This window comes from Gymnoscopelus braueri (assembly GCF_963280865.1).
Source record: "Gymnoscopelus braueri genome assembly, chromosome: 13".
Lineage (NCBI taxonomy): Eukaryota > Metazoa > Chordata > Actinopteri > Myctophiformes > Myctophidae > Gymnoscopelus > Gymnoscopelus braueri.
The window spans coordinates 44,470,085-44,497,701 of record NC_137615.1 but is presented as its reverse complement, the minus strand read 5'-3'; the positions used below and the strand labels follow the sequence as shown (position 1 = coordinate 44,497,701).

General features: G+C 41.6%; 2 protein-coding genes across 2 annotated transcripts; both read right to left on the bottom strand.

Annotated features, from left to right (window-relative positions):
• Positions 1–7,961: 7,961 nt before the first annotated feature.
• Positions 7,962–9,299, bottom strand: LOC308099622 (N-acetylmuramoyl-L-alanine amidase-like; the record flags this gene model as incomplete). The annotated part of the gene is given in 5 exon segments (XM_080448360.1): positions 7,962–8,011; positions 8,284–8,567; positions 8,570–8,577; positions 8,967–9,177; positions 9,284–9,299. Coding segments are annotated over 5 exon segments (534 nt in total). The 3' UTR covers positions 7,962–7,996.
• Positions 9,300–13,689: 4,390 nt separating this feature from the next.
• Positions 13,690–26,510, bottom strand: LOC308098851 (N-acetylmuramoyl-L-alanine amidase-like). Its single transcript, XM_080447316.1, has 5 exons — positions 26,403–26,510; positions 15,908–16,750; positions 14,696–14,906; positions 14,012–14,306; positions 13,690–13,739 (listed from the first exon to the last, which is right to left on the bottom strand). The coding sequence occupies exons 1-5, from the start codon at positions 26,485–26,487 to the stop codon at positions 13,725–13,727; spliced, it is 1,449 nt and encodes a 482-aa protein (XP_080303442.1). The 5' UTR covers positions 26,488–26,510; the 3' UTR covers positions 13,690–13,724.
• Positions 26,511–27,617: the final 1,107 nt, after the last annotated feature.

Genomic DNA, 27,617 nt, shown 5'->3' with positions numbered 1-27,617 from the left:
GTATATATATTGACCCGCAGGCCGCATTAAGTGAAGGTGGGGTGGGGGCCACCAGTAGAGTAGACATTTAGTAGACATTTATCCAGAGCAACTTACAGTAAGCAAGGTAAGCATATACATCAAATTCATAGCAGACAGTGTAGTGCTTCAGTAAACTAGGACCACAGGTAAACCAAGAACCTAGCATCAGTCTAAACTCTAAACAGTATAAATAATATAACATAATATAATTAACGTAGTATAATAAACTGATTGTGTCTCCTTGGTACTGTTTGTGAGGAAATTCTACTTACCTCTCATCAGTAAAGTTAGCAGAGTTGCTACACGGAGTAGTTGACAGACAGCCATTGTGTGTTTGATTGCCAGTGGGAAATGTGTCCAATATAAGTATAATGTGTGCGGGGGGGGGGGGGGGGGGGGGGGGGGTGGAGTCTCACTTTGACTCATGATTAGTGCTCTTATCTCGTGCCTTTTCTAAGAATGAATTTAGGACACTTCGTTACAATGTGGGATAAAGGGTTGAGGGCTGGATCATAAATAATTACCACAATATTTAGCAATTTATGGTATATATATATATATATATATATATATATATATATATATATACACACACACACACACTAGAGCAGTGTTTCCCAAACTTTTTAGCTCAAGACCCAAATGTTTCTTTCCAATTTGATTGTATTTATGGAAATTATTAAATATTTCTATTTTATTTATAAAATACTTTTGAACATTTTTTAAAATTATTTAATCGATGTTGTGATTTTTTAAAACTTTTTAAAATCTTTTGAAATACAATATATATACATTATTTCAAAAGATTTTCTTTTTTTAATGTAGGAAACAAAAAAAAGGGGATATTTATTTGTGACTCATAAAAATTGGTCTGCGATTATGCCCATTTATTGGCATGCCCATATGGGCATATCGGTCGGTTCGGCAATTCTGAACAACCGCATATCCGAACGACTCGACCTTTGAGGAGGCGTGTGCTTCAATACCGAAAGTACTTCAACAGAAGAGGACCAGCTCATTGACACATCCACAGATTCTGTGAAGAGGCATGTAGAGACATGTATGAAACGCAATCCCTTGTTCTGGATGAGTTGTCCGGCACAATTCCTACAGCTTACTGTGAAAGCAAAATGGGTCAGTTACTGGGAATCAGAATTCCTCAGAAAAGGTAGTCAGAATTTCAAGAAGGGGAATTATGTGGTCCCTGTGAGTATCCCCACCTAGCACAACATGCACATTCAAGTACGTTGAAATGGCATCACATTGACGTATTTTTTGTCTTTTTCAGAAGTTTTAAGAAGTATTTTTCCGATAAAATGTTGATGTCGCAAGTCATACCTCTACCTATAACCAGGCGCTGAAAATAGGCCTTTTTATGACCTTTCTTTTTTTTTTATGAAAATCTACCTAAATTATTCAATATAATGTCAGAAAAAGACATCCAATTACATATCTAATGAATTCATCTAAAAAGCCATGTATTTTTCTGATAACATATATGTATATACAGTATCACAACAAAATAAAATACATTACATTATTACCATTATTACCTCGACAGTCAAGGTACGTGTAAGGGAGGGCGAACACCTGATGAATTCCCCAATGCCAGGAGTGGACAGCAGAATCTTCACCATATGAAGGTACAGATTTACAAAGGCAACATAACTGTAGCTCAGGTTGCTGGTGAGTTTTGGCCCTAACATGATCATCAACACTGATGCATAGAGAGGCGGGTGCCTGAGGAACACAGGGCTATTTAAAATGAACACATTAGTCTAAACTCAAGCAGTTCTAGAGCTAAAACAACCATCCATTGCCTACGTTGCTCAGACACGCCAGCGCATACAGAGAAGGCCAAAGCAGGAAAGAGTGAATGTTTACCAGGCTTTATAGGTCCTGGTCTCGAATAACCAGTCTCCTTCCTTCGATTAGTATTTTTACACATAGTTAGGCTAATATTGTCATGCAGTGAGAAGTTGCTTATATAATATTATGTAATTCTCAGAATAAGCCAAAGTGTTTCTAAGTGCATTAAAGAAGGAATTCAAATGTTGTTCTAGTCCACACGCACATACATACTGTACACACACACATGAAACATTCATTTATGTCCACATAAACAGAAGTATAAGAATGCCTTGTACAAGGACATAAACACTGCCAGTGCAGTCAGACAATAGGGAAAACGGCCAGAACATTGTTACATACAATACAGTTGTGTCTGACATACTTGTCAGACACAGCAGACGTTAATCATGGATAAAGGAAACAACGCCTCCTACAAATTGAGCGGCTTTCTATGATCGCTGACACTGAGCAGTACCTTGCCCACCTTTTGGAGGCCGGCCATTTGAAGGCCCCTCACAACCAACTTGTGCATGTGCCCTAGAACTACCAAAGATAAAAACTAAAAGTTTACATCTAGCCTAACTGTGAGATAGTCTGCTCTAGCTGATGATATTTTAGCACTATCCTCTATAAGCTCTATCCTCTATCCTCTAAGCTGTAATCAAAAGTGCAGAGAATGAACACCTCCCTATGGTTGCAGGGTGTTAGCTGAAATGTTAGAGAAAGAGAACACAGAATCATCATTACACAGGCTAACCATGCTCGGCTTCATAGTGGAATGCTTATATTGCATGATGGAGGACTTGTAAATGGAAGAGTCCACTATTCTGTCATGCCTACTTATGTACTGTAGAGTCCCCTGTATACATGGCACCCATTTAAGATGTGGGACATGGTTTCAGCTATTTGTTCATGACCTTGATGTAGACAGTGGGGAGCATGATTGCCTGGAAGGCAGATGAGAGATTAAGTTTAGATGGTAAAACCTGCAACCTCGCTTTCAAAGTAGAGAGACAACAATGCACTCATCTATGACAACATTTTTTAACGACAGAATGGTCCGCAGCAGGGAGACGTGCTAATTGCAGCAAAGCCAAAAGTCAGAATTCCCCAGAAATTAGAATCTCAAGAAGGGGAAGTGTACTAGGCAAAATCTGGTAGATCTGGTGAGTCATCTTTATTAGAAAATGTGCTCATTTAGTTTCATTTGTCTGCTCACTCTTACATGAATAAGTTACCAAACTGCTTCCTTACTGTAAGTTTCGTTTTGAAACAACATTTCTGGGAGTCAAATGTGGGGGGGGAGCACATAGCCAGTATGCGATCATGGCTCTGTACATTATTATTTTCTTAAGTGCATTGTTTCTGGACAGAGGTAAAGTAAAGTGACCATTTAGTGCCTGTCTAGTATTATAACAATCTCACTCAAATGATAGAGCAGCCTACGAGGATCACTAGCCACTCAGCAACTAGAATTGATTTACTGTTTTCCAACAAAGTGGAAAGAATCACCAAAACATATGATTTCCTGACAGGTCTGTCAGACCGTAATATAATATTTTTCGCCAAAAAAAACAACGGTTCAGTAAAACCCAGCCCCAACCAATGGTCAGCACCATCCCAAAGAATCTACAACAGGGTTGAGTGGGATGACATCTACACAAGTGGTGATGATATTGAATTAAAGTCTGGTTTAACAACTGACAGGCAGAAATTTGCCCATGTACGAAACCAAGTCACCCAATTCCTAAGGAAGGCAAAAGCAACATTTTATATCTATATCATAGAGAGTGCTAAAGGAAATGGTAAGAAAGTCTGGGAGTGCATTAACAAACTGACAGGGAAATATTACAAACAAAACAAGCTTAGAACTAAAAATAGACAACGCCCTGGTGAAAGATCCCCAAACCCTTGCTAGTACCCTAATTATGTTTTTTCTAAACTCTGTTAGAGAAATAACACAAATGTTTAATCCCTCAAAGTTTGTACCCCGCCCTGTCCAAAAATACCTCCCCATCTTTAATCTGGAGGAAATTACGGAAACCGAGGTGGCAAACATCATCAGATCACTGAAAGCATCCAAAGCCAAGGATGCCTATGGTCTCGATACAAACTTTTTAAAAACAAATGCAGACTCTCTGGTGGCACCGATCACACATCTGGTAAACCTGTCCATCAGACAACGCACTGTTCCTCCTCAATGGAAAGTTGCTGTAATAACACCAATCTACAAATCTGGCGCTAAAACTGACATATCAAACTATAGACCCATAAGCATCCTACCAGTTATATTAAAGGTGGCTGAAAAGTGGATTGTCAAATCTATCATCAAACACCTAGACAAAGGCCACACCCCACTACATCCCATGCAGTTTGGGTTTCGGGCCTATCACTCCACTGAATCAGCAAACTGCCTATTCATAGAAAAATGTAAGTGTGCTTTGAACAGAGCTCCCTGTGCAATGGCGGTGTTCCTGGACTTCAAGAAGGCGTTCGACACCGTCTGTCACCGGGTCCTCCTGTCCAAATTAACACATTTAAATTTTTCTCCAGAAGCTATACAATGGTTTAGTTCCTATCTATCCAGCAGAAAACAGTGTGTAAGTGTAAACAATGTTAAATCCCCCTACCACACATGTTCGGTCGGTGTCCCCCAGGGCTCAATACTAGGTCCAATTCTGTTCTCACTGTACATAAATGACCTTCCTGAAGTATGTAATAATCTACATATCCAGATGTATGCAGATGATGCTGTTGTGCTTGCCCATGGTAAAAGCTATGCAGATGTGTCAATAATCTTAACCTCAGCTCTGACAAGCATTCAAGACTGGCTTATAGATTCTGCTCTTGAATGCCAAAAAGACAGTCTGCATGGCATTCTCCAAAAGACCAGTTGTGTTAGAGTCCTCAAATGTGTTTCTGGGTGGGGAGGAACTTGAACTTGTCCCATAGTTCAAGTACCTTGGAGTCATATTAGACTCAACCCTAACTTTTAAAAAACATGTGAAGAAAGTCACAAATACGATTAAATTCAACCCTCAAAATTTTAAACAAATTAGACCCTTCCTGACAGTTGGAGCTGCCAGATCGTATCTTCACTGTATGATCCTATCACACATTGAATACTGTTTTACAAACTGGTCGTGCACAGGCGTGACGATTCTCAAACCCATTGAACAGCTCTACAAAAGTGCGCTCAAAGTGTTTGACAGGAAGCCTCACTCATATCATCATTGTAACATACTCTGGAGGCTCATTTTTTTTAGCTTTGACCACTTCAAAATGTTCAAACAGGTTGGGGTCATATACAAGACCCTACATGGTCTGTGCTGTGAGAATGCTTATATTGCCTGATGGAGGACCTGTAAATGGAAGCGTCCACTATTATGTACTGCAGAGTCCCCTGTATACATGGCATCCATTTAAGATGTGGGACATGGTTTCAGCTATTTGCACGCACGCACGCACGCACGCACGCACGCACGCACACACACACACACACACACACACACACACACACACACACACACACACACACACACACACACACACACACACACACACACACACACACACACACACACACACACACACACACACACACACACACACACACACACACACACACACACACACACACACACACACACACACACACACACACACACACACACACACACACACACACACACACACACACACACACACACACACACACACTCTCTCCCATGTTCTGGATGAGTTGTCAGGCACAATTCCCAGAGCTAATTGTAGCAAAGCCAAAAGCTAGAATTCCCCAGAAATTAGAATCTCAAGAAGAGTATATCAGTGTATCAGGCAAAATCTGGTACATCTGGTGAGTCATCTTTATTAGAAAATGTGCCCATTTAGTTTCATTTGTCTGCTCACTCTTACATGAATAAGTTACAAAACTGCTTCCTTACTGTAAGTTTAATTTTGAAAGAACATTTCTGGGAGTCAAATGTGGGGGGGCAATTGATTTAGCTGATAGCTGAAGCAGTCAGCCATCAATATTATCAAACCCACAAGGTTTTATTGCTTAGTCTTAAGTGTCCCCCCCCCCAATACAGTTGTTTCTATTTGTTGTTTTCTCATGCCCCCATGTAAAGCGTCTTTGGGTACTCAGAAAAGCACTATATGAATTTGAGATATTATAAGGTTTATAACACTTAATTGTGTGAAGTAGCTTTACCATAAAATCAACACTGATAGGCTTGAACACACAATACATAACACACATCATATGATTGTTTTTAATTATAGCTTTGGAGGACAGCCCACCACTCACAGGCAGCATTTGATGTCTTAGTGTGTTCACTACTGAGGAAGTAATTATTGAAGTAGTTTGCAATGTCAGATGGTTTAGTAATTAATTCTCCATTCAGTTCAATAAATGAAGGTGTTTTGGCCATTTTACTTCTACCCATAGCATCCTCAAATTTAGAATGATAGTAATATTTTTTTCTATTTTAATATTTAATGTAGTTAAATTATTAGTGAGAGGTAGGCTTGCCAATCTGTTACATGATCTGACATGATGGCAGCTTTTTTCAGTAGGTCACTTTCTCTCATCCAGTTTCTCAGTTCCTCGTCCAGCCAAGGTGCTTTAAGTGATCTACAGTAACAGTGAGCTTCTTAATTGGAGCATGTTTATCACACACTGCAGAAAATAAATTCATAAAGTCTAGTACAGCATTTACATGCATCTTCTCAAGCACAGTATGCCACTCAATATTTTCTACATCAGAAGTAAAAATCATTTTCCAAAAAGGTTTTATATGTTCTTCTATGAATTACTTTAGGCCCTGCTTTAGGAACCTTTGTTTTCACATAAGCGACTATACTGTGGTCACTGAAGCCCACAGGTACCGAAACATCTTTAGAACATTTTTCAAAACAATTTGTAAAAAAGTGATCAATGCACGTTGACGTGCCCGTTCTGTCCCTATTGACATTGATTCTTGTGGGTACACCTATGACTTGAGATAAGTTGCATAATGTAGCTGCATTGCTCAACTTCCTTTTCAATGTGCAATTATTGGACAACCAGTCTTATTCATATCACCAAGAATATAAATCTCAATCATTATCGGTTACATTCTCCAGCATCATGCATGTGATATTCAGCATTAGAGCATGGTGGCCTATAACAACAGCATGTCAATATAGGTTTCAGATATGAACTTGGAGCCATAAGGCTTCTACTCCAATCATACCTAGATCTTTCCTTATTTTAGCTGGAATATGATTTTGAATGTAAAAAGCAGTACCTCCCCCATACCTGTCTCTGTCCAATCTAAATATATTACAACCTTGAATTGAAACAACTGCATCCTCCATGGTTTCTGACACAGCCATAATATGAATATCAATTTCATGTAAAATAGTACATAACTCTTGAACCTTGTTCTTTAAACTACAGACGTTTAAATGAGCAAACCTTAAACATTTTTTTCGGTAGTTAGTTAATAGACATTAAAGAAAATAAAGAAAATGTTTTAAATAAAAACAGAAGGTCCTACATACCACTGCTCTTCAATCAGGATGGGATGGAGGACAAGTGCAGGAGCAACACAGCCCCTCGCTCCCTAGGGAATAAGGATAACTGTGGGACAGGAATAGATCCTTTTTTCCCCTTCAGCTCTGGACCACTAGCATATTTCCAACCTCACCTTTTATTTTATTTTAATTCATATTTAGCATTAATGATCTTCAAAAGTCTGATTTATACTTAGTTGTGCACCACTGAAAATAGCACATCATGCTCACAACCCTTTACAACATTTCTAAATGTATCTATCAATACCAGATTACTACTCAATTTGATGCATATGGCGCTCTCTAGTGGCTGCTACTCTAAATTGTTTCAACTCATGGTGCTCAACCTTTCACAAGATGTCATGAATACAGTATTTAGAAAACAGAATAGCCCCTTTTGGAACCCTGTATACCTTTTTTTGTATTTGGGATGTCGGTCCAAATGCGAAATAGGTATAGAGGGTTCTGAAAGGGTCTAGGAAACAGCAGTGACACCAATATTTCAATTATTTATTTATTAAAACTTTGGTGTGTCCATGGCTCTTCATGTGGTGGAGCATGTTTGTCATTCATTGACTTCCTGTCAAAACAAAAAAACATAAACAAATGACCATCAGGAATGCATACATGCCCTATAGATAAGCACACAGCACAAGATGATCCTTTTAGTATGCAGTGCATGGTTCCCAAACTTTTTCAGCTTCAGAACCAAAAGAGAAATTTGGTGTCTCCCTGGCTGGGACCCAAACTATAAATACATTATGATAGATCGAGTATATATATAGGACACATTAAAAAGTTGTTACTTGCGACCCATAAAAACGGTTGCTTGACCCCCAATAACTCACTCACCCCAAAGTGTTCCCAACCTCTGATCTCTCTGTAGAGAGTGTCCCCGGGACAGGACGTGTTCACAACCTGTCTGTGACCCTGAATGGTGAAGTTGGCCACCAGCTGACCGCCACTGACGGCGCAGGATGTCAGACGGTCTCTCACCAGCCCCATGGCCTGCTGGGAAGGCAGGCTGGAGGAATAGTCACCGATGAACGAAACCCCGTAGCCTTTGGTGTTGTGGCCATAGGTGTGGGCACCTTGCCAATCCCATCCTCTCCCCTCGTATATATAACCATCAGCACGGCAACAAAGCTTAAGGGAAACAAAGATTTATATAGATTACAATTTATCAGGATCATAGCCTTTGTCCGTGTACAGTGTGCTCCTGTTGTATCCCTGATGTGACCGATTTCCACGGTAACCGGAATGGTCGGTACAACAACCAAGTTGGACCCTTTTTTTTCCTTCCGCGGAACGCTCGGTACTTATCTTAAGTTAGGGACTGGTTAGGTAAAAACGACAGAGGCTAAAATCTATGCTGTAAAATCCTCACTGTTAATTTAATTTAAAGAGAGTGTACAAATGTTTGAATACACTCTCGGCGTTACAGGCCCATACTGTCAATCATTTAGCTGAGGACCCCCTGGAACCTCCTCAAGGACCCCTTGGACCCCCCGGACATTGAGAATCACTGTTTCTACCTGTATCCAATGTCGTCCCAGCCTCTGTCGTCCTGATGGAAACGCTGCATGGCCCTCATGTCAGCAGAACACTGTTCAAAGGTCAGACAGGGCTGGCTGGGTGTAGAGGTGTGGTGGATGTAAACGAAGGCCAGAGGGAGGGACAGGGGCGTCGGAGTCCCTCTGTAGGGCTCTGCGCCCCACATACACCGTGGAATGATGGCTGGGCAGTCTGTGATGAGAGGACACACACAAGCACACACACGCACGCTGTGTCAGACCGTAATATAATATTTTTCGCCAAAAAAAACAACGGTTCAGTAAAACCCAGCCCCAACCAATGGTCAGCACCATCCCAAAGAATCTACAACAGGGTTGAGTGGGATGACATCTACACAAGTGGTGATGATATTGAATTAAAGTCTGGTTTAACAACTGACAGGCAGAAATTTGCCCATGTACGAAACCAAGTCACCCAATTCCTAAGGAAGGCAAAAGCAACATTTTATATCTATATCATAGAGAGTGCTAAAGGAAATGGTAAGAAAGTCTGGGAGTGCATTAACAAACTGACAGGGAAATATTACAAACAAAACAAGCTTAGAACTAAAAATAGACAACGCCCTGGTGAAAGATCCCCAAACCCTTGCTAGTACCCTAATTATGTTTTTTCTAAACTCTGTTAGAGAAATAACACAAATGTTTAATCCCTCAAAGTTTGTACCCCGCCCTGTCCAAAAATACCTCCCCATCTTTAATCTGGAGGAAATTACGGAAACCGAGGTGGCAAACATCATCAGATCACTGAAAGCATCCAAAGCCAAGGATGCCTATGGTCTCGATACAAACTTTTTAAAAACAAATGCAGACTCTCTGGTGGCACCGATCACACATCTGGTAAACCTGTCCATCAGACAACGCACTGTTCCTCCTCAATGGAAAGTTGCTGTAATAACACCAATCTACAAATCTGGCGCTAAAACTGACATATCAAACTATAGACCCATAAGCATCCTACCAGTTATATTAAAGGTGGCTGAAAAGTGGATTGTCAAATCTATCATCAAACACCTAGACAAAGGCCACACCCCACTACATCCCATGCAGTTTGGGTTTCGGGCCTATCACTCCACTGAATCAGCAAACTGCCTATTCATAGAAAAATGTAAGTGTGCTTTGAACAGAGCTCCCTGTGCAATGGCGGTGTTCCTGGACTTCAAGAAGGCGTTCGACACCGTCTGTCACCGGGTCCTCCTGTCCAAATTAACACATTTAAATTTTTCTCCAGAAGCTATACAATGGTTTAGTTCCTATCTATCCAGCAGAAAACAGTGTGTAAGTGTAAACAATGTTAAATCCCCCTACCACACATGTTCGGTCGGTGTCCCCCAGGGCTCAATACTAGGTCCAATTCTGTTCTCACTGTACATAAATGACCTTCCTGAAGTATGTAATAATCTACATATCCAGATGTATGCAGATGATGCTGTTGTGCTTGCCCATGGTAAAAGCTATGCAGATGTGTCAATAATCTTAACCTCAGCTCTGACAAGCATTCAAGACTGGCTTATAGATTCTGCTCTTGAATGCCAAAAAGACAGTCTGCATGGCATTCTCCAAAAGACCAGTTGTGTTAGAGTCCTCAAATGTGTTTCTGGGTGGGGAGGAACTTGAACTTGTCCCATAGTTCAAGTACCTTGGAGTCATATTAGACTCAACCCTAACTTTTAAAAAACATGTGAAGAAAGTCACAAATACGATTAAATTCAACCCTCAAAATTTTAAACAAATTAGACCCTTCCTGACAGTTGGAGCTGCCAGATCGTATCTTCACTGTATGATCCTATCACACATTGAATACTGTTTTACAAACTGGTCGTGCACAGGCGTGACGATTCTCAAACCCATTGAACAGCTCTACAAAAGTGCGCTCAAAGTGTTTGACAGGAAGCCTCACTCATATCATCATTGTAACATACTCCGGAGGCTCATTTTTTTTAGCTTTGACCACTTCAAAATGTTCAAACAGGTTGGGGTCATATACAAGACCCTACATGGTCTGTGCTGTGAGAATGCTTATATTGCCTGATGGAGGACCTGTAAATGGAAGCGTCCACTATTATGTACTGCAGAGTCCCCTGTATACATGGCATCCATTTAAGATGTGGGACATGGTTTCAGCTATTTGCACGCACGCACGCACGCACGCACGCACACACACACACACACACACACACACACACACACACACACACACACACACACACACACACACACACACACACACACACACACACACACACACACACACACACACACACACACACACACACACACACACACACACACACACACACACACACACACACACACACTCTCTCCCATGTTCTGGATGAGTTGTCAGGCACAATTCCCAGAGCTAATTGTAGCAAAGCCAAAAGCTAGAATTCCCCAGAAATTAGAATCTCAAGAAGAGTATATCAGTGTATCAGGCAAAATCTGGTACATCTGGTGAGTCATCTTTATTAGAAAATGTGCCCATTTAGTTTCATTTGTCTGCTCACTCTTACATGAATAAGTTACAAAACTGCTTCCTTACTGTAAGTTTAATTTTGAAAGAACATTTCTGGGAGTCAAATGTGGGGGGGCAATTGATTTAGCTGATAGCTGAAGCAGTCAGCCATCAATATTATCAAACCCACAAGGTTTTATTGCTTAGTCTTAAGTGTCCCCCCCCCCAATACAGTTGTTTCTATTTGTTGTTTTCTCATGCCCCCATGTAAAGCGTCTTTGGGTACTCAGAAAAGCACTATATGAATTTGAGATATTATAAGGTTTATAACACTTAATTGTGTGAAGTAGCTTTACCATAAAATCAACACTGATAGGCTTGAACACACAATACATAACACACATCATATGATTGTTTTTAATTATAGCTTTGGAGGACAGCCCACCACTCACAGGCAGCATTTGATGTCTTAGTGTGTTCACTACTGAGGAAGTAATTATTGAAGTAGTTTGCAATGTCAGATGGTTTAGTAATTAATTCTCCATTCAGTTCAATAAATGAAGGTGTTTTGGCCATTTTACTTCTACCCATAGCATCCTCAAATTTAGAATGATAGTAATATTTTTTTCTATTTTAATATTTAATGTAGTTAAATTATTAGTGAGAGGTAGGCTTGCCAATCTGTTACATGATCTGACATGATGGCAGCTTTTTTCAGTAGGTCACTTTCTCTCATCCAGTTTCTCAGTTCCTCGTCCAGCCAAGGTGCTTTAAGTGATCTACAGTAACAGTGAGCTTCTTAATTGGAGCATGTTTATCACACACTGCAGAAAATAAATTCATAAAGTCTAGTACAGCATTTACATGCATCTTCTCAAGCACAGTATGCCACTCAATATTTTCTACATCAGAAGTAAAAATCATTTTCCAAAAAGGTTTTATATGTTCTTCTATGAATTACTTTAGGCCCTGCTTTAGGAACCTTTGTTTTCACATAAGCGACTATACTGTGGTCACTGAAGCCCACAGGTACCGAAACATCTTTAGAACATTTTTCAAAACAATTTGTAAAAAAGTGATCAATGCACGTTGACGTGCCCGTTCTGTCCCTATTGACATTGATTCTTGTGGGTACACCTATGACTTGAGATAAGTTGCATAATGTAGCTGCATTGCTCAACTTCCTTTTCAATGTGCAATTATTGGACAACCAGTCTTATTCATATCACCAAGAATATAAATCTCAATCATTATCGGTTACATTCTCCAGCATCATGCATGTGATATTCAGCATTAGAGCATGGTGGCCTATAACAACAGCATGTCAATATAGGTTTCAGATATGAACTTGGAGCCATAAGGCTTCTACTCCAATCATACCTAGATCTTTCCTTATTTTAGCTGGAATATGATTTTGAATGTAAAAAGCAGTACCTCCCCCATACCTGTCTCTGTCCAATCTAAATATATTACAACCTTGAATTGAAACAACTGCATCCTCCATGGTTTCTGACACAGCCATAATATGAATATCAATTTCATGTAAAATAGTACATAACTCTTGAACCTTGTTCTTTAAACTACAGACGTTTAAATGAGCAAACCTTAAACATTTTTTTCGGTAGTTAGTTAATAGACATTAAAGAAAATAAAGAAAATGTTTTAAATAAAAACAGAAGGTCCTACATACCACTGCTCTTCAATCAGGATGGGATGGAGGACAAGTGCAGGAGCAACACAGCCCCTCGCTCCCTAGGGAATAAGGATAACTGTGGGACAGGAATAGATCCTTTTTTCCCCTTCAGCTCTGGACCACTAGCATATTTCCAACCTCACCTTTTATTTTATTTTAATTCATATTTAGCATTAATGATCTTCAAAAGTCTGATTTATACTTAGTTGTGCACCACTGAAAATAGCACATCATGCTCACAACCCTTTACAACATTTCTAAATGTATCTATCAATACCAGATTACTACTCAATTTGATGCATATGGCGCTCTCTAGTGGCTGCTACTCTAAATTGTTTCAACTCATGGTGCTCAACCTTTCACAAGATGTCATGAATACAGTATTTAGAAAACAGAATAGCCCCTTTTGGAACCCTGTATACCTTTTTTTGTATTTGGGATGTCGGTCCAAATGCGAAATAGGTATAGAGGGTTCTGAAAGGGTCTAGGAAACAGCAGTGACACCAATATTTCAATTATTTATTTATTAAAACTTTGGTGTGTCCATGGCTCTTCATGTGGTGGAGCATGTTTGTCATTCATTGACTTCCTGTCAAAACAAAAAAACATAAACAAATGACCATCAGGAATGCATACATGCCCTATAGATAAGCACACAGCACAAGATGATCCTTTTAGTATGCAGTGCATGGTTCCCAAACTTTTTCAGCTTCAGAACCAAAAGAGAAATTTGGTGTCTCCCTGGCTGGGACCCAAACTATAAATACATTATGATAGATCGAGTATATATATAGGACACATTAAAAAGTTGTTACTTGCGACCCATAAAAACGGTTGCTTGACCCCCAATAACTCACTCACCCCAAAGTGTTCCCAACCTCTGATCTCTCTGTAGAGAGTGTCCCCGGGACAGGACGTGTTCACAACCTGTCTGTGACCCTGAATGGTGAAGTTGGCCACCAGCTGACCGCCACTGACGGCGCAGGATGTCAGACGGTCTCTCACCAGCCCCATGGCCTGCTGGGAAGGCAGGCTGGAGGAATAGTCACCGATGAACGAAACCCCGTAGCCTTTGGTGTTGTGGCCATAGGTGTGGGCACCTTGCCAATCCCATCCTCTCCCCTCGTATATATAACCATCAGCACCGGCAACAAAGCTTAAGGGAAACAAAGATTTATATAGATTACAATTTATCAGGATCATAGCCTTTGTCCGTGTACAGTGTGCTCCTGTTGTATCCCTGATGTGACCGATTTCCACGGTAACCGGAATGGTCGGTACAACAACCAAGTTGGACCCTTTTTTTTCCTTCCGCGGAACGCTCGGTACTTATCTTAAGTTAGGGACTGGTTAGGTAAAAACGACAGAGGCTAAAATCTATGCTGTAAAATCCTCACTGTTAATTTAATTTAAAGAGAGTGTACAAATGTTTGAATACACTCTCGGCGTTACAGGCCCATACTGTCAATCATTTAGCTGAGGACCCCCTGGAACCTCCTCAAGGACCCCTTGGACCCCCCGGACATTGAGAATCACTGTTTCTACCTGTATCCAATGTCGTCCCAGCCTCTGTCGTCCTGATGGAAACGCTGCATGGCCCTCATGTCAGCAGAACACTGTTCAAAGGTCAGACAGGGCTGGCTGGGTGTAGAGGTGTGGTGGATGTAAACGAAGGCCAGAGGGAGGGACAGGGGCGTCGGAGTCCCTCTGTAGGGCTCTGCGCCCCACATACACCGTGGAATGATGGCTGGGCAGTCTGTGATGAGAGGACACACACAAGCACACACACGCACGCACGCACGCACGCGCACACACACACACACACACACACACACACACACACACACACACACACACACACACACACACACACACACACACACACACACACACACACACACACACACACACACACACACACACACACACACAGGAAGAGATGTTCATGATGAGCTATTTTGTGAGACACTGACGAAGAAGTATAACACATACAGTAAAACTTAAAAAGCAATATAGGACACTTTGGTAGAGGTTTGGGTTGTGTAGTTACCTTCAATACCTTGCCATGACGTAACTCCAAAGATATAAAACATGTCACTATTCAAAATAGGCTCCTCTTAATTGCAACCAGAAACAGCTCTCAAAGTCATTATTTTAGCACGTGTCCTATGGCTTTAAGTTGCAAAACTCTGGACTTGCGACTTGACTTGGTCTACTCTGTTGTAAGACCTATACTGTATGTGCAACTTGACTGCTTTAAGCCTAGATTTTAGACAGTAACATCCAAGAGCTATAGTTTATTCAAAGTCAAAGAACAATATCACGGGTCTAGTGTGCTCAATTGCTTTGCACACAGTTCTGCTAAAGCTAAAGCTAAAGGTGAGACATCTTGAATAGCTGCTCCGTTGATAAAAATCCCAAATAGTCTCCCCATTGAGTTACATTACACAGTGAAACAGTGAAGCCACTCTTTTAGCACACAAAATGCAAACAAAGAGGATTCTGTCACATTATGAATCCTGACTTCGCATTTATGAAAATGTCACATTTCTGTTTATTTTAACATTTGAAGATCTGGATCTGCATGCACGGATCCAGTCCGGATCTCTTTCCTAATTCAAATTTCAACTATTGAAGACATCTCGCCAATACCTTGTTACATCATGGCAAGGTAACTATACCCAAGTCAAACCCCTAAGAAAGTTTAGTTTGGCTTTAAATAAACATTGTGTGAGTCACATCAATGTGGTCTGTTACCCATGTATTTGTGGACAAATTCTTTCATCCCCTCATTCACCACAACAATCAGCTCCTTCTTCTCCCTCACGTCCATCTTGGGTTCTCCCCCTAGCCTCCGCTGCAGGGCAGTAGATCTCACTATCTGCCTGGCCAGGAGAGGAGGTCTGACCAGCTCTTGGAAGTTCTCCCTGCGACGCTGGCTGACAAGGACCGGAGCGGTGTCGGATCCATCCCCTTCCAGGCGGTGGCAGTAGTATGAGCTCAGCAGACTGCTCAGTTTGACAGGAGGACTTCCAGACTGGGCGGATGAGACCTCCATCCCTACAATCACACCATCCATACCTCCATTGACCATGGCGGTAGTGATGCGGGAGATCGGACCGGAAAGGCTGAAGTTGACAGGTGTAGAGATGCTGTCCCAGCAGCCATCTGAGCCCAGGCGCTGGGGGGTGACAGACCTGTGGAAGTCCCTGAAAGAGAGAGCCAGGTCTCTGGCCAGCGTGAGGGGGTACAGACCCTTAACACGGCCCGTAATCTTGGAGAGGAGCCCGACTTCGATGCCCTGGAGGAGGGGTCTGAGGGCAACTGTGGTTCCATCTGAAGTCAGGACCACTCCCTCTTCTCTGCCATCCTCGGTCACCGTGTGGTGTATAGCCCTGCCAAAGTAATCTGAGAGACCAGCCTCCATCACGGCTCCATCAGAGGACGAGCTACCAAGGAAGTGTTGAATGAATCCGTCCTTCAGACCAGCTGCCCTGCGCAGGCTCTGCAGCACAGCTATGGGCTTCAGCCCCGGGTTGGCCTCCTCCACTTCCTTTATGGCCTTGATGAACTCATTCATGTGCCAGTTACTGGGCGAAGCTAAGAGATGAACAAGGACCACACATTACTGACATGATTTGTAAGACAGTTCTACACAGTAGAATGGGGAGTGTTGATTTAAACTAAGTCATACTGTGTACCTTTTCAATTAAACAAAAGTTATTTTTGATAAAATCTTATAATCTGGTATATTTTTCACAACCATTCCGCATGAATGTGTTTTTGACAACTTCTCTAAACACTATGAAACGCTATTTTTATTTGCGAGTATCTGCTCCCAATACTCGCGCAACAAATGATATAGGCATCGGAAATGCACCGCAAATGTATTTATTTATGTATTTCAACGTTACAAAAGATTCTTGGTGAGAACCCTGCAGCATTCCTTTTTGAGCAGTAGGCCTACTTCCATATAGAGAAACACCAAAATGACAACGGAGACGAGAGATGTCACCAAAAACACTACTAAAATGTATGTTACACAGGATGACTTTAAATAGGAAATTGTAAAAATGGACACTTGTTTTTAAGCACCATATACAGTATTTTGTCAGAAGAGTTTGTAAATCTCCCTTTGTTCTTTGTTTGTTTGTTTTTTGTTTTGTTTTTTAGAATGACATCATGCCTAAAATAGGAATGCCAGGTTGGAAGGGGTTAAAAGTTAAATGAATTCTCCTGGATTTACTGAGTTGTTCCTCTAAGAATGTGTGTGTACAATTTACAGTAATGGTACTGGTGATGTTACAGCATGTGTTAATGCATTGATACCCAATAACTAGATAGATTGAAATCTTACTGTTAAAGGTAGGGTAAGTGATATTTCTTTAAAACAAAAAGTATTTTGTTAAAAGGTTAAAATACTATATTCTGATTGTAATCATTGCTATAGAGTGTTTTTTCAGTAACAGATGTCTCCCTGTCTCTCCAGCTCTTTAATAAACAGAAAATACATTTTTCGGTAGGTGTCAAAATCTCAGCCAATCAGGAGAAAGTACCCATTTTTAAGCTTGATTTGTATAGTGTTCCAGTTCCAATTTTATCTGCTCATTTCTTAGTGTCATCACTTCCAATTTCACTTGTTTAATCTGTATCCTGATTCAGTTCTCTGTCCTGGTTGGATAAAATTGGAAATGAAACTGAAACTGAAACGAAAATGCATTTTCTGTTTAATAAAGAGGTGGAGAGACAAGGAGACTCCTAATACTGAACAAACACTCTATAGCAATGAGTACTATCAGAATATAGAGCTATTTAACAATTATTTTAACCAACGCAAATCACTTACCCTACCTTTAAGCCTCAACACCTTGGGAAATATTTCCCCCCCAAGTGGATACACTTTACCTGGAATCATCCCAACACCAAAACATAAACTAAGGCACTTGTATGCGACTGCACAGAACTAAACTAAAATAAGTCGCGAGAGGCGATGAGATGGGCCAGATCTATTGTGTGACGCGCTACAAACAAAAGGAGATTCACTGGATCCAAACGATGCGTTTTAAGGGGTTTATTAAAGCAACAAAAAAGAACGTAATTAAAGGTGCTTAAACTCATAGCAAGGCGATCACAGTAATCAAACAATAAAGCAAAATAAAGTATAAAGCGGTCAACAAAAAGTAGGCTCCCAAACACCCCCTCTCTCTCTCTGTCTGTCACTCAGCAGGTAGTCAGGTGGTGCTTTTGAGGTAACCAGGTATCCTCCCCTATGCCCGTCACTCACTCATCCCCTCACACACACCAGTGACAGGGCATTGACCAAATATATAAATAACAATAACCAAACATAATCATAATAACAATAAACCAATTCATGGCTCCTACACGCCAGCCCCTAATTATTAGGTTATGACTTAATAATTACATCAAAAATGCATAATAGGAGAACATGAAATAAATAACAGTAATCAGAGTCCCAAACTTTTTTCTTTTTCACATAAGACAAAATCTTCTTTTCTTCAGCAGATCGCGAAACGAGTCATTGTTCGTAAGGCCAGAAGTTCCCGCGCAAATAGTCATTTTCAGAGTAAACACTCTCGTCGCAAAGTCAAAGGGTCAAAAGTCAAAAAATTGTCAAAAGGTCAAATCCAAGCAATAATTGTAATCCAAGAAATAATTGTAATCCATCTTCAACCTGAATCCTACAGGTCATGACATTGTCCATGCATTAATCCTCTTCGGACTCCTGGATCAAGCAGATCTTCGTTATTGGCCGATCCAGGCAGCTGTTCTTTGTTTTAATACGAACCTGACGCACAAAGCCCTTTTTGTCAGGAAAGGTTTGTACGACTCGTCCCATGAGCCAGGAGTTCCGAGGTGCAGTGTTGTCCACAATAAGCACTATATCTCCTGGGACAATGTTGCGTTTCACTCCTGACCATCGCTGGCGCTCCTGCAGTTGAGGTAAGTACTCTTTAAGCCATCTCTTCCAAAACAGGTCTGACATATATTGAGTCTGCCTCCATCGCCTGCGAGAATAGATGTCCGACTGTTGGAAGACTCCAGGTGGCAAAGATGGTAAGGTCTTTAAAAGCAACAGGTGGTTTGGCGTCAGCGCCTCTAGATCATTAGGATCCGTGGATGCTGTCGTTATTGGACGGCCATTGATGATGGCTTCCACTTCACAGAGAACAGTGTGAAGGCCTTCTTCGTCCAGACTTTGTACATTCAAGGTGGAATTGAGGACTTTCCTTATTGATCTTATTAGCCTCTCCCAAGATCCTCCATGATGTGAGCCCCCTGGGGGGTTGAAATTCCATTTTATTCCCTTCTGAAGAAGAACATTGTTAATCTGTGACTGATTCCATTGTTCAATGGCTGTTCTCAATTCCCGCTCTGCTCCCTTGAAATTCGTCCCGTTATCAGAGCGCAACTCTTGAACTTGTCCACGCCTCGCTATGAAGCGTCTCAACGCATTTATGAATGCATCAGTGTCCAGTGAAGGTGCCACTTCAATATGGATCGCTCGTATGGCTAAGCAAGTAAAAATGACTCCATATCTCTTCACTACACTCCTTCTGCTCTTCACCTCGAAAGGGCCAAAGTAGTCTACTCCAACACGAGAAAACGGGGGTTCCTCTGGAGTAACTCTTTCCAACGGTAAGTCAGCCATCTGCTGAGACACTGGCTGAGCATTCAACCTTCGACAGATGACACACTTCGATAATACTTTCCTTATAGCTGTACTGGCTCCAGTGATCCAGTATCTTTCACGCAACTTAGACAACATGTGGTTCCGTCCACTATGTCCCACCTCATGATGAATGTGCCTCAGAAGAATGGTTGAGAGGTGCATGTCCTTAGAGAGTATTACAGGATGCTTAGCTTCTGCCGGCATAGATGACTTACTGAGCCGACCACCAACTCTCATGACACCATCTTCCATCAGTGGGCAGAGTGAGTAGATGTGACTTTGCTCCTTCACACTTTTGCCTTTGTGCAGCCTGGTGAATTCCTCTGGAAACCTCTTCAGTTGGCTGAACTTGATGATTTCCAATTCTGCCTGCGCAAGCTCCTCCACTGATAGATAACTTGAAACCGTTTCCCTCTTAAAGGTTTCCATAGTCTTTTCCAATGAACATCTCTTTTGGTCCACATCCAAGTCAGACTGTTCAAGGTCGATTTTCACTTGCCTCCTCCTCTCACAAAGAGACAAGAGCCAAGTCTTAAACCTCAAGATCCAAGCTACCGACTTTCTCAGACGGGTCCAAGAGTCAAAGTAATGGATCATGGGAGTCACTGCATCAACCTCCTCTCTGGCCTGCACAGCATTGGCTGCCACAGCTTTCTTGACCTCCGGGTCATCTGATGGAAGTCGATGAGAATCGTCAGGATTGGCGGGCCACTCACTCTCAGGTTGCAAAAGAAAGTGAGGTCCTGACAGCCATGTTGTATACTTAAGGAATGCCTCCACTTTCGCACCCCTGGAGGCAATATCAGCTGGGTTACTTGCAGTCTCCACATACCTCCATTGAGATGGTTGTGAAGACTTAAGAATCTCAGAAACTCTGTTGGCAACGAAGATTTTGAACCTGGAAGTCTCGTTCCGGATGTATTTGAGCACTGAAGCGCTATCTGTCCAGAATACAGAAGCTTCAAGATCCATGTGCAGCTCTTTCCTCCACAAGACATCCATACGACTTGCCATGGTGGCAGCAATGAGCTCCATTCGTGGGATGGTGACAACTTTTAATGGAGCTACCCTAGCCTTTCCCATGACAAAGGCACTGTGTACTTGTGAGTGTGCGTTTTTGGAGACGAGGTAAGTCACTACTCCATAGCCTTCCTCACTTGCGTCACAGAAATGATGTAACTGTGCTGTGATTATTTCTCCAAAATCCACAGGTTTCAGACATCTCACGATGTTACATTTCTCCAATTGGTGAAGTTCATCAAGCCAACTTGTCCACTTCTGGGCAACTGACTCAGGTATCGCATCATCCCATCCAAGTGCTCTCCTGCACAGATCCCTTATGATCTTCTTTGCAGAAAGTACGACAGGACTCAAGATGCCAAGAGGATCATAGACAGAGCTGACTGTTGAGAGAATTCCTCTTCTGGTGAGTGGTCTGTCTTTCATCAGGATTTTGAACTTGAACGTATCAGACTGGATGCACCATTCCACACCAAGTACTCTCTCCGCAGCTAGCAAACCTTGGTCCATGTCCAACCCTTTCATGGTCTTTGCTCTGTGACTTTCAGGTATTGCAGTCAGAACATCACGACTGTTGCTTATCCATTTCACAAGCCGAAATCCACCCTTAGCACAGATGGAGACAAGTTCGTGATAAAGTGACACTGCTTCCGCTTCTGAAGCCACTGACACAAGACAGTCGTCAACATAGAAGCAATGAAGGACCTTATCCACTGCCTCCTGGCTGAACTGTTCCTTATTGTCTTCTGCAGATTTCCTGAGAGCAAAGTTGGCACAACTGGGGGAAGATGTTGCCCCGAAAAGGTGCACCATCATCCTGAAGTCAACAGGGTCTTGATTTAAATCGCCATCAGGCCACCAGAGGAACCTCAACAAATCAGCATCCTCTGCGGGCACTCTTACCTGGTGAAACATGGCTTCGATGTCTGCCATGATTACCACTGGTTCTTTCCGGAATCTAGTCACTACTCCTATTAATGAACTTGTAAGATCCGGTCCCTGTAGGAGCTGAGCATTAAGTGATGTTCCCTGGAAACTCGCTCCACAATCAAACACCACTCTAAGCTTCTTTTTGGTAGGATGGTAAACACCATGGTGTGGGATGTACCAGATCTTACCATCACTACGCTCCTGATTCTCTTCAGTCACCCTTTCGGTATAACCCTTGGCAACGAGGTCGTTCATGAAGGCTGTATACTCAGCATGGAATGAGGAATCCTTCTGAAGCCTCTTCTTCAGATGTAAGGCACGCTGCTCAACAATTTTCTTATTATTTGGCATGCTGATGTCCCTTCTCCTCAACGGTAAGCCGATCTGATAATGGCCGTTCAGTAATTGTGCCGAGTTTGTGACCAGTTCCATGTATGCATGATCTTCTCTCGACATGGCAGTTTGTTCCTCAGTAATGCATTCAGGGAAATCTGTCTTAAACTGCTGCTCCCAAAGTTCATCCAAGTTCAAAACAGACACCCTGTTCACCGTTAACTCTGGCTGATGACAAGCCATTGCATCATCGCCGTCTCCTGTCAGCGGTCCGTTCACAGTCCAGCCCAGCATCGTCCTGATGGCATAAGGACCATTATTTACACTGCGAATGACCTGCAATGGTTCCAAAGCCTCAGGAACATTTGTCCCTATCAACAGCTCGATGTCGGCATCAATCTCAGGCAGATGAACTTGTTTTAAATGAGGCCATCCCTGAAGATCCTTCTGTCTCGGAATATTCCCCTTGTGGACAGGCATGCACACCTGTGTGTAAGCCTTGGGAAGTTCACAGAAGTGCTCCTCATTCAAGCCAGCTACTTCCAGTCCTGGCACACTGTAGCTAGTGACAACTTTCTCTTGTCCCATTGTCCGCAAGAGAATATGTACCTTCCTCCCTGTAAGGTCAAGTTTGTGCATTAGAGCTTCGGTACAGAACACTGCAGAGCTTCCTGGGTCCAAGAAAGCATAGGTGGTAACAATCTTACTGCCCTTCTTGGACTTCACATATACTGGAACAATTGGCAGTTTACAGTTGTCAGTGTCACCAGCCCCAGTAAGACCACTCGACATTAGTGTGCTGTCCACTGATATCCCCGATTTCCTTTCAGCTTGGTCAGAGTCTTTGTACCTTTCTCTTGAAGTGATGTGAAGTACAGTTGGATGTTTGAGACCACATTTTTCACAGGTAATCCGTTTTCGGCAATCTTTGCTTATGTGTCCAATACACAGACAGCCGAAACATACACCTTTTTCTCTCAAGAAGCCTATCTTCTCTTTGTGTGGTATTTTTCCCAACTGGGGGCACAAATCCAACATATGTCCTTCTCCACAGAAAAGACAGTCCTTCCTTATTGGAACATGTTCCTTTTCTTTAGTTCCAAACCGAGTCATGGGTTTCACAGGGGTCACAGTAGTGGCAAAGCTAGTTCCCTTCATTCCAGAACGAGGTTGTGGAGTGTATTTACTCACACCTTTAGTTGTGGTTAGTGATGGAACATCCTGTATGTTTCCAAATACTGGGTCAGTTAAGATTTTCAATTGTTTCCCAATGAAATCAGTGATGTCCATAAATGTAGCTCTTCGTTTGTGCCTTGCCTGTAGGTCACAGGCTACATTTCTCCACTTGTCCCGGTATTTGTATGGTAACTTCCTTATAATGGTCAGCATATTTGCAGGCATGTCCAGCTCATGTAAATATTGCACCTCTTCCATGGCGTTACAGCAGCCTTTAAGAAAAAGGCTGTACTCTTGAAGAGCTTTCACATCTTCATTCTTAATGGGTTGCCATGAAAGAGCCTTGTCCATGTATGCAGATGCTATTTTCTGCTCGTTTCCAAACTCCTCTCTCAATAGATCCTTAGCTTTAGCATACCCTCTTGCAGGGTCCAGGTGCTGGCAGCTCCTAACCAGTTCCCTGGGGAGACCCTTTGTCTGCTGCTCCAGGTAATATAGACGGTCACTGTAATTTTGAGTATTATTTTCCACTCCATTCTCAAAAGCCCTCATAAAAGCATGATACTTTAATGGATCCCCATCATAGATTGGTACCTCCCTCTTTGGCAAAGATGAGATGCATTGCTGCTGTATTAACAGTGTGGTTATTTCATTTTGTTTCCTCATAATACCAAGCATGTCATTTTGACCATTATTTGCATTTTCATTTCCAGAATTAACATAGTCAGAATTAACATTTGCATTTCCATGATGAGTTGTAGTTACATTTGAGACATGTTGCATTGATGTGTTTTCATGATTGCTTGGAAGTGGGCGTGGCTTAGGTCCAGAGTACATAACTGACAGAGGCTGTGATTGTGAATGAAATGAATGAATGAACTGAGAGGTATTTTTGTCTTTAGGCTTTGTTCCTGTGTCCACTTGATTTTGTGACATTCTTGGTGTGAATGGACTGGCATTAGCACTGAGGGTTTGTGCTTTTCCTTGCGTTTTTTCCACATAAGAATTCATTCCATCTGCATGTCTTGTTTTAGAGGATCTCCCACTTATGACACTTTGAGATTTTAACACATTTAATTTGGCCATTTGTGCTGCCACGTCCGCATCCAACTGCATCTGCTCCTTTCTTTTGCGCAGCATTTCCTTCTCAGCTTCAAGCTCATGATTTCTTTTACGCAACGTTTCCTCCTCAGCCTCAAGTTCATGACTGTCCTTTAACAGGGTCTGTCTGATCTGTAAGGCTGCCAATTCAGCTTGAGCCCTCAGACATGCAGAAGACAGTTTTGAAGCAGTAGAATTTTGCGTTCTTGATTTTCTTCCCACATTCGAAATACTGTCGTTTGGCTGTACATCATCTTGAAGTTCATGTGTCATGTGTTGAGTTTGCGCACCACTGTCAGACACATGTCCTGTTTCCTTTGATTCATTCAACCAATTTTCCACTTCACCTTTAAATAAATTGCTATATTTTGAAATGCTGGAAAACCATTCGTTTTGTCTTTCCTTTTCCTCTTCCTCTTCGGGTAATATAGACAATAACCCATTATGAGACATTATGGCATTTGCATTATGCTCATTCAAAGTCACCAGTAGAGATTCCACTCGCAAAACATTTCCCCTTTTTTCCATGAAGGACTTTATTTGCGGTATGAGTGCTTTCATCTTATTGACAGACACTGAACGTTCCCGTTCAAGCTTTTCAATTTTATTCAGCATTGCCTTTGCCGTGAGTGTGATTTCTCTTTTCCCACGTTCCATTTCAGATTGAGAACTGGTAACCTCCTCAGTATTTAAATCACTCATTTTTCCTTTTAATTTTCCTTCTCAATTAATTGTGCCATTTAACACATCCACATTCCACAGATTGAAAGGAAACTTATCCAGAAAACATTTATGGTATGTATTCAATTCATACATCAGCAGCGCAACAGCCTTTTAAATAGACGGAGCAGCGGATTTAAAGGGCCAGCGGAGAATCCTTTATTGACAGCGCAGCACGGAGGCTTATTATCATTCAGTTAGCTTTGTCAACTCAACCTGTGATCAGGCATTCCATCGTCCCCAATGGACTAAAGAATATGCAAACTGTATTCCTTCCTTTATTATACAGCCCGAAATCGTACCTGACTTTGAGGTTGACTTTGACCGTGACTCACGAAATGTTTGTTGTGCTCCGTCTGTGTCTCCGACCGTCTTTAATTCATGTCCACTTGATCCGATCTTGATCCTGTGCGTCTTCTGCTGTTTGATGCTATCAACATTACCGTTTTTTGTTGACAATGTATGCGACTGCACAGAACTAAACTAAAATAAGTCGCGAGAGGCGATGAGATGGGCCAGATCTATTGTGTGACGCGCTACAAACAAAAGGAGATTCACTGGATCCAAACGATGCGTTTTAAGGGGTTTATTAAAGCAACAAAAAAGAACGTAATTAAAGGTGCTTAAACTCATAGCAAGGCGATCACAGTAATCAAACAATAAAGCAAAATAAAGTATAAAGCGGTCAACAAAAAGTAGGCTCCCAAACACCCCCTCTCTCTCTCTGTCTGTCACTCAGCAGGTAGTCAGGTGGTGCTTTTGAGGTAACCAGGTATCCTCCCCTATGCCCGTCACTCACTCATCCCCTCACACACACCAGTGACAGGGCATTGACCAAATATTTAAATAACAATAACCAAACATAATCATAATAACAATAAACCAATTCATGGCTCCTACAGCACTGGTTCTCAACCTGTTGGCCGGGGGCCCGGAGCCACTGGTAGGACGTGAGCATATTGTAAGTGGACCCCCAAATAATTGGCAAAACACTCAAATTGTATTGATATAGCATTACTATTTAAAAAATTATAAAATAAATATTTTTTTTCTTTAAAAGCTTGACATTTGTATTTTCATTGTGATGAAATAGATAAATAGGAACTTAAATTATACAATGTTAGTTTTTCCTGATCCAAGCCAGAACACAATCGATTGATTGATCATTAAAATATCCAGAACCACTGTAAGGCAAACACAGATTATCTAAAATATCAGACAAAATGCAACTGATTACTGAATGACACAAGTGACAAAAAACTAAACAAATGCATTTACCATCTGTGGAAATACTGGACAAGACCACCAGAACGGTGGCAGACCATATGATGTATCTCTCCATGTTGTAATGTATCCTATCCATCCATCAACACCTTGAGATCCAGCTGAATGTTCTTTAATTTAGAGTACTGTAGGTTAAACACACAGAAAGCGTCTGGTCGGTTATGCAACAGCTTGTGTACATGATCACGTGACCTACTGGGCAATGTGGGAAACTGGCACCTGTAGCATGCAAAGGATATGTTTGACCTTACATGCCCCAAGAACACCCTGGGTATAACATGATGTTGACACAGCTGGCCTGGACAGTATTACAGCGTTTCAGACATTCTCTAATATATTATATATTTTCTCAGTTCAGATCAGATGAAAAGACTCAGGAAACAGATAATAATAACCAAATGGGACGAGAACGAGAGCGCCTACAGGGGAAGTGAGACGGTTGGTGGACCGGTGCAACACACACAACCTGGTCCTGAATGTCAACAAGACAAAGGAGATCATTGTCGACTTCAGACGGAACCAGCACAGTCACGCACAACTTCTCATAAATGACACTGCAGTGGAGGTAGTACCACGTTCCTGGGGGTACAGATCCAGAGGTGTAAAGTAACTCAGTACATTTACTTAAGTACTGTACTTAAGTACAATTTTGAGGTATTTTCACTTTACTGGAGTATTTCCAATTTCAGTACTTATACCTCTACTCCACTACATCTCAGAGGCAAATATTATACTTTTACTACAATTATTTGAAAACTTAGACTTCGATTAATATCGCAAAACACACCACAAACACACCACACTTCAGCCCTATATGTATATCGACCATTTGAAAATAGCAGATCTACAAGCTCACAATGTGTCGCTTCGCGACGCATTGTGAGCTTGTAGATCTTGAAGCTTGAAGATCGGCTGTTTTCAAAAGATTATTTATACATTTTGAACTTGTGAAATGGGTCATTATGCACAATGAGTACTTTTACTTTTGTACTTTATGTATTTTTTGATACCAATACTTTTGCACTTTTACTCAAGTACATTTTGAATTCCGGACTTTTGCTTGTAACAGAGTATTTCTACCTTGCAGTATTGATACTTTTACTTAAGTAAAACATTTGAGTACTTTTTCCACCACTGTATCAGATCACAGACAGTCTGTCATGGTCCTCAAATACGGCCTCTCTTGTAAAGAGAGCACAGATTCTACGC

Excerpts from the sequence above, each read along its gene's own strand:
- LOC308098851 (XM_080447316.1), bottom strand. The coding sequence starts at position 26,487 with ATGGATAGGATACATTACAACATGGAGAGATACATCATATGGTCTGCC. Across the intron at positions 14,907-15,907 it reads ATTTGTCCACAAATACATGG|ACTGCCCAGCCATCATTCCA; the intron begins GTAACAGACCAC and ends CTCTCATCACAG. Across the intron at positions 14,307-14,695 it reads TGGGACGACATTGGATACAG|CTTTGTTGCCGGTGCTGATG; the intron begins GTAGAAACAGTG and ends GTTTCCCTTAAG.